The 13,539-nt window shown below is 49.4% G+C and overlaps 1 protein-coding gene across 5 annotated transcripts in view; it reads right to left on the bottom strand.

Annotated features, from left to right (window-relative positions):
* The window catches only part of LOC142250462 (UAP56-interacting factor-like), a 46,175-nt gene that overhangs the window by 16,858 nt on the left and 15,778 nt on the right, over window positions 1–13,539 (bottom strand). For 3 of the 5 annotated variants that reach the window (XR_012725191.1, XM_075322645.1, XM_075322647.1), the window contains exons 2-5: window positions 5,487–5,621; window positions 5,260–5,405; window positions 1,231–1,328; window positions 1,063–1,147 (exon numbers count right to left, since the gene is read on the bottom strand). Coding sequence is in view for 4 of the 5 variants with exons in the window: in XM_075322645.1 (XP_075178760.1) it covers window positions 1,063–1,147; window positions 1,231–1,328; window positions 5,260–5,405; window positions 5,487–5,621 (464 nt within the window). In the remaining variant the exon portion in view is untranslated. The remainder of the gene's footprint in view (window positions 1–1,062; window positions 1,148–1,230; window positions 1,329–5,259; window positions 5,406–5,486; window positions 5,622–13,539) is intronic. The other 2 variants (XM_075322646.1, XM_075322648.1) reach the window with 1 other exon arrangement.

The raw sequence follows: 13,539 nt of genomic DNA, 5'->3' as shown, positions 1-13,539 counted from the left end.
GTCTTATCCCTGACATTTAAATTGTTGTATTTTTGTATTATCATTTTGAGACAGTGCAGAAAAATTCCTTTTTTGAGCACTCCTATACTCCCAGACTAGCTGCACTTATAATCTAGTGGAGGGAGAGGAGGGTGAGCCGACGTCCGAGCGGGGGCGCCATTACGTGATCTAGGGTGCCGACCTCCGCAGGCTAGGTAGGGAGAAGTGGTAGGGTGTTGACCACTCCCATTCTGCACTGTGACACTTTTTCCATGTGTTCGTATTTATATGTGTGTATGTCTTTCAACTTGGGATATCTATTTTAATTCAAATTAAATAAAAATTATTTTTAATAAGGGTTTTTCTACGGTTTACAGGTTTTGATCCCTTAATAATTATCTATGACGGTTTTTTCTAAATATCGGGTAACCAGGGAAAGGTCTTCCCTTGGTTACCCAATGTTTACCCTGGTTACAGCTTACCGCAGCTGCCAGACGCTGGCTCCTGCTCCCTGCTCGCTTCATTTCGTCGCTTTCTCGCTGTCACACACAGCGATGTGTGCGTCACAGCGGGAGAGCGATGACCAAAAAATGAAGCAGGACATTCAGCAACGACCGGCGACCTCACAGCAGGGGCCAGCTCGTTGCTGGATGTCACACACAGCGACATCGACGGGACGTCGCTGCAACATCACAGAAAATGGTGACATAGCAGCGACATTATTGTCGTTGTCGCTGTGTGTGACACCACCCTAAGTTCTCTCTTATCTTATGGAAAAGAGGATTATTTTTGATTCTGGGAATCACCCTTTTATGTCATTGTCCCCCCTCAGGACTTGGGTGCAACTGAAACCTCTGCACCTCAAAGAGCTTCTTGGTGCCTTGCTCCATCTTGTCCTCCTTCCTTATTTTTCAGCCTTGACCATTTTTGAAGTTTGAAGGTGTTTAGCTTCTCTGATCACACAGAATATTTCCAATAGCAGAATTTCACAATGGGTACATTAAGTAAATAGCACATTTATGCCCACACCGGTACAAATCACACCCAAGTAATGACCATAAGCCGTCTGATCAGGGGACTTACTCTTCTATTTCGGTTGACTGTATTCGTTCTTTGCTGCCTTCGTCCGTCTCCTATTTGTGGTCTTCTATTCTGTGTGTTAATTCTGCTAAAATAAAATGGTAGTAATTCATTTTAGTTCCAAATATAATTGAAAGGTTTCAAAATGACTCTCTAATTATGTTGTCTCACCTCCTGGTTAGTGACTGCACAGGAATATTTGCTGCCCTGTACATCTTGGTGCTTTGTTGAACCTTTCGAGTTTGAATTTTAACCAAGTTCTGAGTACTCTGAAAAAAACTAAATGTCAAGAGAGCAAAAGATGGGACGATAAGCAAACATTCTGCAACTGCCAAGCTGGGGTATTCTGCATATTGCAAATACAGTTGAAAGCAAAACTTTCCATCTGCTCTCTATAAAGACACATCTGCAGGTTTTTCCCCTCTGCTCTCTATAAAGACACATCTGCAGGTTTTTCTCTCTGCTCTCTATAAAGACACATCTGCAGGTTTTTCCCTCCGCTCTCTATAAAGACACATCTGCAGGTTTTTCCCTCCGCTCTCTATATAGACACATCTGCAGGTTTTTCTCTCTGCTCTCTGTAAAGACACATCTGCAGGTTTTCCCTCCGCTATCAATAAAGACACATCCACAGGTTTTTCCCTCCGCTCTCTATAAAGACACATCTGCAGGTTTTCCCTCCGCTCTCTATAAAGACACATCTGCAGGTTTTTCTCACTATCTGACATGTAATCAGAATGAACCTTTCCCGGTTTGGTCAATTCAAAATTATCTATATTTGCCAAATGCCAGAATAATGAGAGAGAATGTTTTAAGGCATTTTTATTACTTTCTGCAAAGTCAAAAGTTTACATCCATTGCATTAGTATTTGTTAGCATTGCCCTTAAACTGTAGGACTTGAGTCAAACATGTTGAATCTCCTTCCACAAGGTTCTCACAATAGTTGGAAGGAATTTGGGCCCGTTCCGCCTGACAGAACTGGTGTAACTGAGCCATGTTTGTAGTTCACCTTGCTCACTTCGGCCTTTTCAGCTTTGCCCATACATTTTCAATAGGATTGAGATCATGGCTTTGTGATGGCCACTCCAAAACATTGACTTTGTTATCCTTAAGCCACTTTGTAACCAGTTTGGCAGTACGCTTCAGGACATTGTCCATTTGAAGGCCCATTTCCACCAAAGTTTAAAGTTCCTGGCTGATGTCTTGAGATGTTGCTTTAGTATTGCCACATAAGCTTCTTTCCTCATGATGCCATCTGTTTTGTGACGTGCACCAGTCCTTCCTGCAGCAAAACAACCCCACAACATGATGCTGCCACCCCCATATTTCACAGTTGGGATGGTGTTCTCAGGCTTCAAAGCTTCTCCTTTTTTCCTCCAAATGTAATAATGGTCATTATGGCCAGTTCAATTTGAGTTTTGTCAGACCTAAGGACATGTCTCCAAAAATTGAGGTCTTTGTTCCTGTGTACATTTGCAACCATTAGTCTGGCTTTTTTGTTTCTTTTGGAGTAATGGCTTCTTTCTGGCAGACTGATCTTTCACCCCATGCTGATGCAGTACTTGTTTCACTGTGGATAATGATACAATCTTACCAGCTTCCGCCAGCATCTTCACAAGAGCTTTTTCTTTTGTTCTTGGGTTTATATGCACATGTATGACCAAAGCACATTCATCACTGGTACACAGAACCCGTCTCCTTCCTGAGTGGTATGATGGCTGGACTATCCAGTAGTTTGTACAGTTGAATGCGGCACCTACCGGTATCCGGAAATTGCCCCTAAGGATGAACTAGACTTGTACACATCCACAATTCCATTCCTGAGATCTTGGCTGATTTCTTTTGACTTTCCCATGATGCTACACAAAGAAGCAGTGTGTTTCAGGGGAGCATTAATATACATCCACAGGTATGTCTCTAATTAACTCAGATGTTACCAATAAACCTATCAGAAGATTCCAAAGACATGACATCATCATATGGGCTGTCCCATATTGTTTAAAGGCATAGTGATCTTAGTGTATATAAACTTTTGACTTTGCAGAGAGTAATAAAATGCCTTAAAACATTCTCTCGCTCATTATTTTGGTATTTGGCAAATATAAATAATTTTGGTTTATAATTGACCTAAAATGGGAAAGGCTTATTCCGATTTCATTTCAGACAGTGAGAAAAACCTGCAGATGTGTATTTTTAGATACTGTATGTAAACGTGTGGCTTTAACTGTATAAGAGTGGTGAATTATGGTTATCGCGTCTGAAGACGCCAATCACATCAATGTATCATTATGTTGTGTAATGAGAATAATGTCCTGCATCTTTTGTAAATATTGTGTCATTTGAATTGCACTGTATTTTGATAATGTATAAGGTGTAATGTAATGTATAGTATTTATATTATGATGTTTAGTAAGGAAGGTGCTATACTACAAGGCCAGAAGTAGTTAAGTGTTGGGACTAGCCCCCCACCCTAGGAGGGGTCAACTGAGAGGGAAAGTGACTGTTCATTCTAGAAAGAGTCGATGAAGCCCTAGTGAGCGAACGTGACAGATTTGTAGTAATTCGGTTGTAAAAGTCTCATACAGTGGATGTTTTGTGGCAAAGAAGGAGAGGAGATGGAAGGCAAGATTGTGTGAACCTCCTGTGTGCCGGTACACAGGGTATGAACAGCGTTATAACTAGAAACTGATCCTTGAATGGAGTCGCTTCATACCATAAGAGCCAGCGGGCGAAACCCTAGCATCCAGGCCCCCTTCAACTGTCAAGAACTCTAGTGGCCAGGCTCTTTAACCACCAAGGTACCGGGTTAACCTCAACTGGAGTGTGAACGTAGTCAACCAACTGAGCGGTTTGCAGCTACTGTAGATATCTCCTCTCCTTTCGGCCATCTTCGTCCTCCTTCTTCTGAAGCCAGAGTGCATGACGCGTCCTACATCATCCACACTCGCTGGCATTGAGGTCCCGCACAGCACGGCGAGTGTGTATGATGTAGAATACGTCATTCAAACAGGCTTCAGAAGGTGGCCGAAGATGGCCAAAAGAGGGGGCTCCGGGACCAAAGAACGAGACGCCCATATGACCCAACTCCACTGCAGCGACTGTTTTAGATAAGTATTATAAAATGCTTTTTACGTTCTACACAGTGGCCTGGGCTCTTATATACAGCATGTTAGAATGCCGTATATAAGAGCCTGGTGGTGGCGGCCACAGCGCAGAGGTCCCAAATCTGCTGACAGGTTCCCTTTAACATCGGAGTGTATGGAACCTGGATCCATTATCTGATTGCTTTTTATCTTCCATTCCGGATCGTGTACAAATGAAAGAAAAACAGATCTTGCAAAAATTTTATTTTTTCCAATCGAACAAAAAGTTGTGTTTGCTCAGCTTTTTTGCTAACAAATTGCAGTTAGAGTTGCTTTAATGGATACTTACTGGACATGTGAACAGAGCCTTAGCCTAACTATCACACAATGAGTGGCTCTAAACTCGCCGAGTGTCATGTCTGCATCTGACACTGTTCATTCACACTGTAGAATGACACTCCACACTATGCCTTCTCTGGTGATTCTAATTTGCATAGACAGACTCGGGCGTCGACCAGCTATGTGCTCATTAGTGATCAGGCTTGGAGGAGCTAATCTCTGCTAGCCTGCTGATCACCTCTTGGATCACATGTTGTGGGACACCTATCACAGTTACTCCCCGCCTTTTTAAGGTGGTGGAGCCTGTTTTCCCATGCCGACTTTAGCTTTTGCTAAACCAGTTTGTGTGCTGTTGTGTTCCAGTTGCTGATGATTTATTGCATGCTGCTTGGTGTGCTTTGGAAATCCTCTTGTCGTCTAGTTATTTCCTCCCTGCTCTTTACTTCCTCCTTATGACATATTGTGTTATATCTCCCTGTGTGCTAGCTGTGTGATAGTTTTTGGTTTCCCCATTTGTTTATACCTGCAGATTTAACCACTCCTTTCCTGGTCCTCGCCTGGGGTGGGGGAGTGGGGGTATAAGATCAGGGCAAGGAAGGTGGCCCAGGCATCTTCACCATTAGAAGTATCTCTGGCATTAGGGACAGTGCCTGAGGGCCAGTCTAGGAACCACAGTCCCCTGTTACCCCTTCACACCCCGTGTCACTAAAACACTAAAACTGAACTTTTGGAGAAAATCAAGGTTCCAGCACATGTTTGACATGAACATATACTTACTGCTCTGGTCAGATTTGGCCTATTGAGCGGGCTGACATTATTGAGTGAGGCAGCAGCTCTTTGTCTTGTTATTGGACCAAGGGCATTGTTCCTGATCGCACCAGGATACCTTTGCTGTTTGAAGCTTGGTCTAGCTCTGCCAAGTCCTGCATAACAAAATAACATCTTATTAAAATTATTCCTAAAATATGAAATTACTAACTAAAATGTCATAATTCTGACCGTACCTTGCTGATTTCTTGGTGGATTCCTGAAAAATCTCTTGTTTTGGAAATTGCCTCTTCTTATTCTGTTATTCTGGCTTGTCTGAGTCAAGGTGGACTGAGTGTCGGATTCTTCTCTTTGAAGTTTTATTATGTCATCTAAAAAGAAAATAGAGTGTAAAAGTCAGCAAAACCGACACTTCTGAGAAATATCCATTGTACATGATGAAAGATGATACAGCACAATAAAGGTCAGGACTGTACCCTGCTTGTGCGGACGCAGCTAGCCAATCCTATACCGGATCCTGCACGACACAGACGTAGGGGTGACCCCTAGGGTCAAAATTTACAAAGGGGCTTCTGTATACCACTGCTACTAGGGGAGTGTCTAAATCCCAGTGGCCAAAGGGACCTCTGCTGATGTCACGCCCATGTGAACAGAAAGGGGCGGGGCCTTCACTACATCACTCATACCAAGAAGATGCATTTTTCTTCTAAGTCCACGTTGGCATAGAGTTGATTATATTAGAAGCGGGAGTCTGGGGGTAAGACCCCCAGATGAGGTGGGTGCAGGGGGGGGGGCGAAGCTCCCCCTTGCATGAGTATAGAGAACGGAAGGAAACATCGCCACGCCCACCAAACAAGCCGTCACGCCCACTAACGAAGCCGGCCACGCCCACAAGTCCTTCTACCCACTGGGATTTAGCCATAACCCTGCTACTGGGGGACTCTGCTCTCTCTACTTCCTGTCTCACCCTTTTATAGATCCTGCTCTCCTCCTCTTCCTTAACTCTTTCTCTGCTCACCTAGGTGCCAGGACTGTTGTGCTACCACACTGCCACCTGGTGGGCATTAACATAACATACCATACAACATATACATTGCACAGCAATATACATAACCTTGAATGTGCCGGCTAATTCTGCAGGGGTGGGCAAAGCCTTGACCCCCCCCCACAACTCCAGCTCTATTCACTACCTAGCACCGCCTCTTCCTTCTGTTTAACTGACAGCCTCTATTCTGTGTGACTTCACACAAAGAAGCTATCAGTCAAGCATCAAGAGGCAGCGCTGGGCTGGGAATAGAGCTGGAGTGACAGAGGCTTCAGATCTACCGCCCAACAAGTGCTTCTGTGTATGGAAGAGATGGCCGACAATGGATGGCTCTCGGTCAAATGATCAGTCAATGCATCATTTTGCCAACAGATATCTAATGTGTATGGCAACACACCAGTCACAAATCCAGCTCCGCTTCACCAATCATCACTGATCCAGTGTCTCTTCAACATTCATCACTAATCCAGCTCTGCTTCTGTGACGCCCTGGACAAGCCAGGGGTCACAGGTAATGACATCACCACACCCTACACCCCGGTTAGGTACATCAAAGCTAAACCAGAAATCCTTGTTGCCTTCCCCAGGGGCTGATGTCCACACCAGGGGGTGGAGCCAGGCGGTTGGTCTCCACCCACCAAGGAGTTCACAGTCCTGGAGGAGGGAAAACACAGGCAGTTAGAGAGAGTTTAGCTCAGGCAGAGCTTGAGTGTAGAGGAGTTAGTTGAAGTTGAGTTGGAGAGGTGGAAGTGAAAGGAGGAAAGTGACAGCTTAAGAGCCTGAGAGCGTCCGGGTGTGTGCCCCGGACGGGCCAGCAAAGTTAGCAGACGGCGGTGACCGTCTGCAGGAGTGGCCTATCGGAGGTGCCGTGAGGACCGTGGTCGGGTGGTGACCCGGCGGTACCGGACCGGTACACAAGGAGAAGCCAGCACCATTGGCAGGGGCCTTTCGGATCCCGGCAAGGCTAGGAGTCGCCATAAATTTGCCAAATCCGTCAGTGAAGGGGACCTCCGGGTTTCAAAACAACTAAGTCCCGATTGAAGGCAACAGTCCAACCGTATGAGAGAGACACCGCCACCGCCAAGGCACCAGTTTTTCAGGGCCAGCGCCTGCGGGCAAAGAGGGGCTCCTCCAGCCCATATCCAAGTCGAGGAGCGGGTTTCCGGTGGGAACCCATCACTACCAACATTACACAAGGTGCAGGGAAAGAGACAGTCACCGTTAACTACCGGGGAAAAGCAACAGCAGCCGTCTGTGGGAACCGTCTTTCCAGCCGTGTGTTTTACCGAGAACTGTGTCACCGTCTCAGGCTGAGTGAGTACCACCGTGCCATGAGGCACAGCGCTGCCCCCCGCGACCCTGCACCTCACCAGGCCCCACACCTGCCTGCCATCCCTCATCCTCCACCCCATCACTGGGCCCCAGGACAACCAACCCCTACCCACGGAGGGAAGAACTAACAACTCTGCTGCTCCCTGTCACCGCTCCCGGGATCCCCATACAGAGCAGCGGTGGTGTTACCAAAAATCACCACAACCGTGGGTGGCGTCACGGACAATAAATCCCCAAAACCAAACCCCTTTTCACTCACGGGCGAGGAGCGCCGCTCGAGTCCCCGGGATCCGGCCCATCGCTCGAGCCACCGAGCAGCAGCGGCCGCAGCAACAGCGGCAGCCGGACCCGAGCAGTGGGAGAGCGCAGTGTCCCCTCCTCCGCCCGCGACAACTTGGCGTCACAAACAGGATCTTACCGCTCTGCCGTTGGGTAGAGGTGCGCCTTGTTACCGCCGGAGGTGTCCGGCCAGAAAATTTCAGAAGCCGACATCTTTGGCGCGAAAAGTTCCCGCTCAAGCGTCTCCTCGAGTAGTGGAGGCGTGGAGGCCAAAACCCCGCCCCGATAGAGGAGGAGCCGGAAAGAGGCTAAGGGGGACGAAATGGCGGCTGGCCGCATGTAGCTCGCGGCTGTACAGATAGGGACGCCAGAACCCCACGATCCGCTGACCCTTGCAAAGAATGTCTGCTCCACCTAGCTATGCGGAGGCTACCGAGCCGGTGCCCGGGACAGCGGCATGGCTGAGGGCCCGAACGGCAGGGATCTGCCAACACTACCGGAGCCAGATCTGTAGGCTGATGGAGCAGTGGACCGCGGAGGTGGAGGAGGTAGCTGCAGTCGCACGGGTGTATGGAATGGAGGCCATGATGGAAGAGCTGGTGAGTGACCCACGCCGCTGTGTCCGCGAGGGACCGGTCGTTGCAGCTGAGGGACCCGGTCTGCCCCTGGCCCTCATGCCGCCTCCGTCCTCCTTGCCCGTGCACCGCGCTACGTCTGGCCCGTCGGGCGTACACCCCTTCGTAACGGTGGCCGAGAGAGTGGCGAGCCTGGAAGCTGCGGCAGCTGGCGGCAACCCGCCTGGCGCAGGGACGGACGATAGTGATTCCGGGCCTGACACCGAGCCCGTTTCGGAAGATGAAGGAGTCGTCGCCCTGCATGACATGGAGGCCACTTACATCCCCCGGAGTGGAAATAACGAGTATCGGGCGGCCCTTCCTCGCCGCGCCTGCTATGCGCTGGAGGGGCTGGTGCCCGTATTCTTCCACCCAGAGCCGGGTGGGGAGGACGAAGGTGCACCATAAGGGCAGCGGAATGCCGTTGTCACCGTCCCCGTTGGGACCATATGTGTGTTTTAAAGTTTTAAAAGTTTTTGAAGAATGAAAATGAGTGATCAACCGAAGTTCACCTGATTGTCTACTACCGCTGATTGAACCGGTCGTTGCCGACACCGTTGTCCCCGTGGGAACCGTTTAAAGTTGCGTAAGGAACTCCTTACGGACAAGCCCGTGAACTTGCAGGGCAACCACAAACTTGTGGGATGTAAATAAAAAATGTTGTTGCAGCTTCCACCGTTGCCACCTCCGGAGAGGCAGATTGGAGGGAGGGCCCACAGTGGAGCAGGCTGGGGCCCAGCCACCACCGTAACCGGTGGCTACCCTCTGGGGGTTCCAGGGGCTCCCCATGGACGTGGGTCCACTGGAAAGGACAGATCCCGCTCGGGTAACTTGGTGCAGGACTGGGGTCAAGGGGTGCTGCCTGTTCTCTTAGGGGCAGCATCAGGGCAGGTTGCTTGGGTGGGAGAGAGCGATAGCCGTAACCGTTTGAAACTGTTACCGTAACGTTTAAGAAAAGTGCCTCCCGTTGTGGGATGAAGTTAGTATAATTGTATGTGTTACCGTTTTTCTTATCTTTCTACAGAAAAATAAAACCGGTGTTGGACGGGCAGCCCGCGGACGGTCTGCATTTTGCTAAGGGGGAATGTGATGCCCTGGACAAGCCAGGGGTCACATGTAATGACATCACCACACCCTACACCCCAGTTAGGTACATCAAAGCTAAACCAGAAATCCTTGTTGCCTTCCCCAGGGGCTGATGTCCACACCAGGGGGTGGAGCCAGGCGGTTGGTCTCCACCCACCAAGGAGTTCACAGTCCTGGAGGAGGGAAAACACAGCCAGTTAGAGAGAGTTTAGCTCAGGCAGAGCTTGAGTGCAGAGGAGTTAGTTGAAGTTGAGTTGGAGAGGTGGAAGTAAAAGGAGGAAAGTGACAGCTTAAGAGCCTGAGAGCGTCCGGGTGTGTGCCCCGGACGGGCCAGCAAGGTTAGCAGACGGCGGTGACCGTCTGCAGGAGTGGCCTATCGGAGGTGCCGTGAGGACCGTGGATGGGTGGTGACCCGGCGGTACCGGACCGGTACACAAGGAGAAGCCAGCACCATTGGCAGGGGCCTTTCGGATCCCGGCAAGGCTAGGAGTCGCCGTAAATTTGCCAAATCCGTCAGTGAAGGGGACCTCCGGGTTTCCAAACAACTAAGTCCCGATTGAAGGCAACAGTCCAACCGTACGAGAGAGACACTGACACCGCCAAGGCACCAGTTTCTCAGGGCCAGCGCCTGCGGGCAAAGAGGGGCTCCTCCGGCCCATATCCAAGTCGGGGAGCGGGTTACCGGTGGGAACCCATCGCTACCATCATTACACAAAGTACAGGGAAAGAGACAGTCACCGTTAACTACCGGGGAAAAGCAACAGCAGCCGTCCGTGGGAACCGTCTTTCCAGCCGTGTGTTTTACCGAGAACTGTGTCACCGTCTCAGGCTGAGTGAGTACCACCGTGCCGTGAGGCACAGCGCTGCCCCCCGCGACCCTGCACTTCACCAGGCCCCACACCTGCCTGCCATCCCTCATCCTCCACCCCATCACTGGGCCCCAGGACAACCAACCCCTACCCACGGAGGGAAGAACTAACAACTCTGCTGCTCCCTCTCACCGCTCCCGGGATCCCCATACAGAGCAGCGGTGGTGTTACCAAAAATCACCACAACCGTGGGTGGCGTCACGGACAATAAATCCCCAAAACCAAACCCCTTTACACTCACGGGCGAGGAGCGCCGCTCGAGTCCCCGGGATCCGGCCCATCGCTTGAGCCACCGAGCAGCAGCGTCCGCAGCGGCAGCCGGACCCGAGCAGTGGGAGAGCGCAGCGTCCCCTCCTCCACCCGCGACACTTCATCATTCATCACTGATCCAGCTTTGCTTCATCACTAATCCAGCTCTGCTTCCTCACTCATCACTGATCCAGCTCTGCTTCATCACTCATCACTAATCCAGCTCTGCTTCATCACTTATCACTAATCCAGCTCTGCTTCATCACTCATTACTAATCCAGCTCTGCATCATCATTCATCACTGATCCAGCTCTGCTTCATCACTCAAAGATCCAGCTCTGCTTCATCATTCATCACTGATCCTGCTCTGCTTCATCACTCATCACTGATCCAGCTCTGCTTCATCACTCATCACTGATCCAGCTCTGCTTCATCATTCATCACTGATCCTGCTTTTCTTCATCACTCATCACTGATCTAGCTCTGCTTCATCATTCATCACTGATCCAGCTCTGCTTCATCATTCATCACTGATCCTGCTCTGCTTCATTACTCATCACTGATCCAGCTCTGCTTCAGCATTCATCACTGATCCAGCTCTGCTTCATCATTCATCACTGATCCAGCTCTGTTTCATCATTCATCACTGATCCAGCTCTGTTTCATCATTCATCACTGATCCAGCTCTGCTTCATCATTCATCACTGATCCTGCTCTGCTTCATCATTCATCACTGATCCAGCTGTGCTTCATTACTCATCACTGATCCAGCTCTGCTTCATCATTCATCACTGATCCAGCTCTGCTTCATCATTCATCACTGATCCAGCTCTGTTTCATCATTCATCACTGATCCAGCTCTGTTTCATCATTCATCACTGATCCAGCTCTGCTTCATCACTCATCACTGATCCAGCTCTGCTTCATCATTCATCACTGATCCTGCTCTGCTTCATCATTCATCACTGATCCTGCTCTGCTTCATTACTCATCACTGATCCAGCTCTGCTTCATCATTCATCACTGATCCAACTCTGTTTCATCATTCATCACTGATCCAGCTCTGCTTCATCACTCATCACTGATCCAGCTCTGCTTCATCACTCATCACTGATCCAGCTCTGCTTCATCACTCATCACTGATCCAGCTCTGCTTCTGTCGCGGGCGGAGGAGGGGACGCTGCGCTCTCCCACTGCTCGGGTCCGGCTACTGCATCGGCTGCGGCTGCTCGGTGGTGGCTCGAGTGGTGGGCTGGATCCCGGGGACTCGAGCGGCACTCCTCGCCCGTGAGTGAAAAGGGTGTTTGATTGTGGGGATTGGATATTGTCCGTGACGCCACCCACGGTTGTGGTGATATTGGTGACACCACCGCTGCTCTGGACGGGGATCCCGGGAGTGATGACAGGGAGCAGCCTGGATGTTGGTTCTCCCCTCCGTGGGTAGGGGGTTGGTTGTCCCGGGGCCCAGTGATGGGGTAGGGATAGATGACAGGCGGGTTACAGGGCCTGGTGAGGTGCAGGGTCGCGGGGGCAGCGCTGTGCCGCACGGCACGGTGGTACTCACTCAGCCAATGATGAGGACACAGTTCTCGGTAAAACACACGGCTGGATGGACGGGTCCCACAGATGGCTGCGGTGTTGTTTCTCCCGGCAGGTTGATGGTGACTGCCTTTCCCTGCACCTGTGTACTGTAAACGGTTCCAATGGGTTGGAACCCATTGGAAATGGGTTCCAACCCATTGGAAATGGGCTGGAGGAGCCCCTTTTGCCCGCAGGCTCTGGCCCTGGGAACTTTAACCTTGGCGGTGACTGTGTTTCCCTCTCTCGGTTGGACGGTTGCCTTCTGTTGGGACTTGGCCGCTGGGAAACCCAGGAGGTTCCCTTCGCTAACGAATTTGGCAAATTCACGGTGACTCCTAGCCTTTCCGGGGTCCGTAAGCCCCTGCTAGATGGTGCTGGCTTCTCTTTGCGTACCGGTCCGGTACAGCCGGGCATTAAGGAATAACGTTTGGAACTCCATTCTATGTCTGAACTGGGTGCAAAAAACCTAAAAAAACATCACTATGGGGAGATAAGGTATGCACACCAGTGACTATGGAAGGGGAATACATGGAATAGCAGAAACTGCTGTGTGAATACTGACATGAAAAATTCAATAGCTATTTGTAAGAATGAAATGTGAAAAATGGAACCTGCATTACTGCCATGAATATATGAATAAAGAGAAATTTAGCTACTGAATTGATCAATGCAATAGAGCCCCAACACTACGCCAAAGTATTTCTCTACGTTGGGGTCCCTAGCTTGTGTGTGTCCTCTCATGCAGTTAAAAAACTTACCGTGTATGGGAGGCTGAGACCCAGGCTATATATACGATGTGGATTGGCAATAGGTGTGTATGGGGAGGGTTCACAAACGAAAAACTACTAACATTAAGGAATAACGTTTGGAACTCCATTCTATGTCTGAACTGGGTGCAAAAAACCTAAAAAAACATCACTATGGGGAGATAAGGTATGCACACCAGTGACTATGGAAGGGGAATACATGGAATAGCAGAAACTGCTGTGTGAATACTGACATGAAAAATTCAATAGCTATTTGTAAGAATGAAATGTGAAAAATGGAACCTGCATTACTGCCATGAATATATGAATAAAGAGAAATTTAGCTACTGAATTGATCAATGCAATAGAGCCCCAACACTACGCCAAAGTATTTCTCTACGTTGGGGTCCCTAGCTTGTGTGTGTCCTCTCATGCAGTTAAAAAACTTACCGTGTATGGGAGGCTGAGACCCAGGCTATATACACGATG

Source organism: Anomaloglossus baeobatrachus, chromosome 9 (assembly GCF_048569485.1).
Source record: "Anomaloglossus baeobatrachus isolate aAnoBae1 chromosome 9, aAnoBae1.hap1, whole genome shotgun sequence".
Classification (NCBI taxonomy): Eukaryota; Metazoa; Chordata; class Amphibia; order Anura; family Aromobatidae; genus Anomaloglossus; species Anomaloglossus baeobatrachus.
Note: the sequence above shows the minus strand (reverse complement) of the source record. Positions and strands in the feature narration are given on the sequence as shown.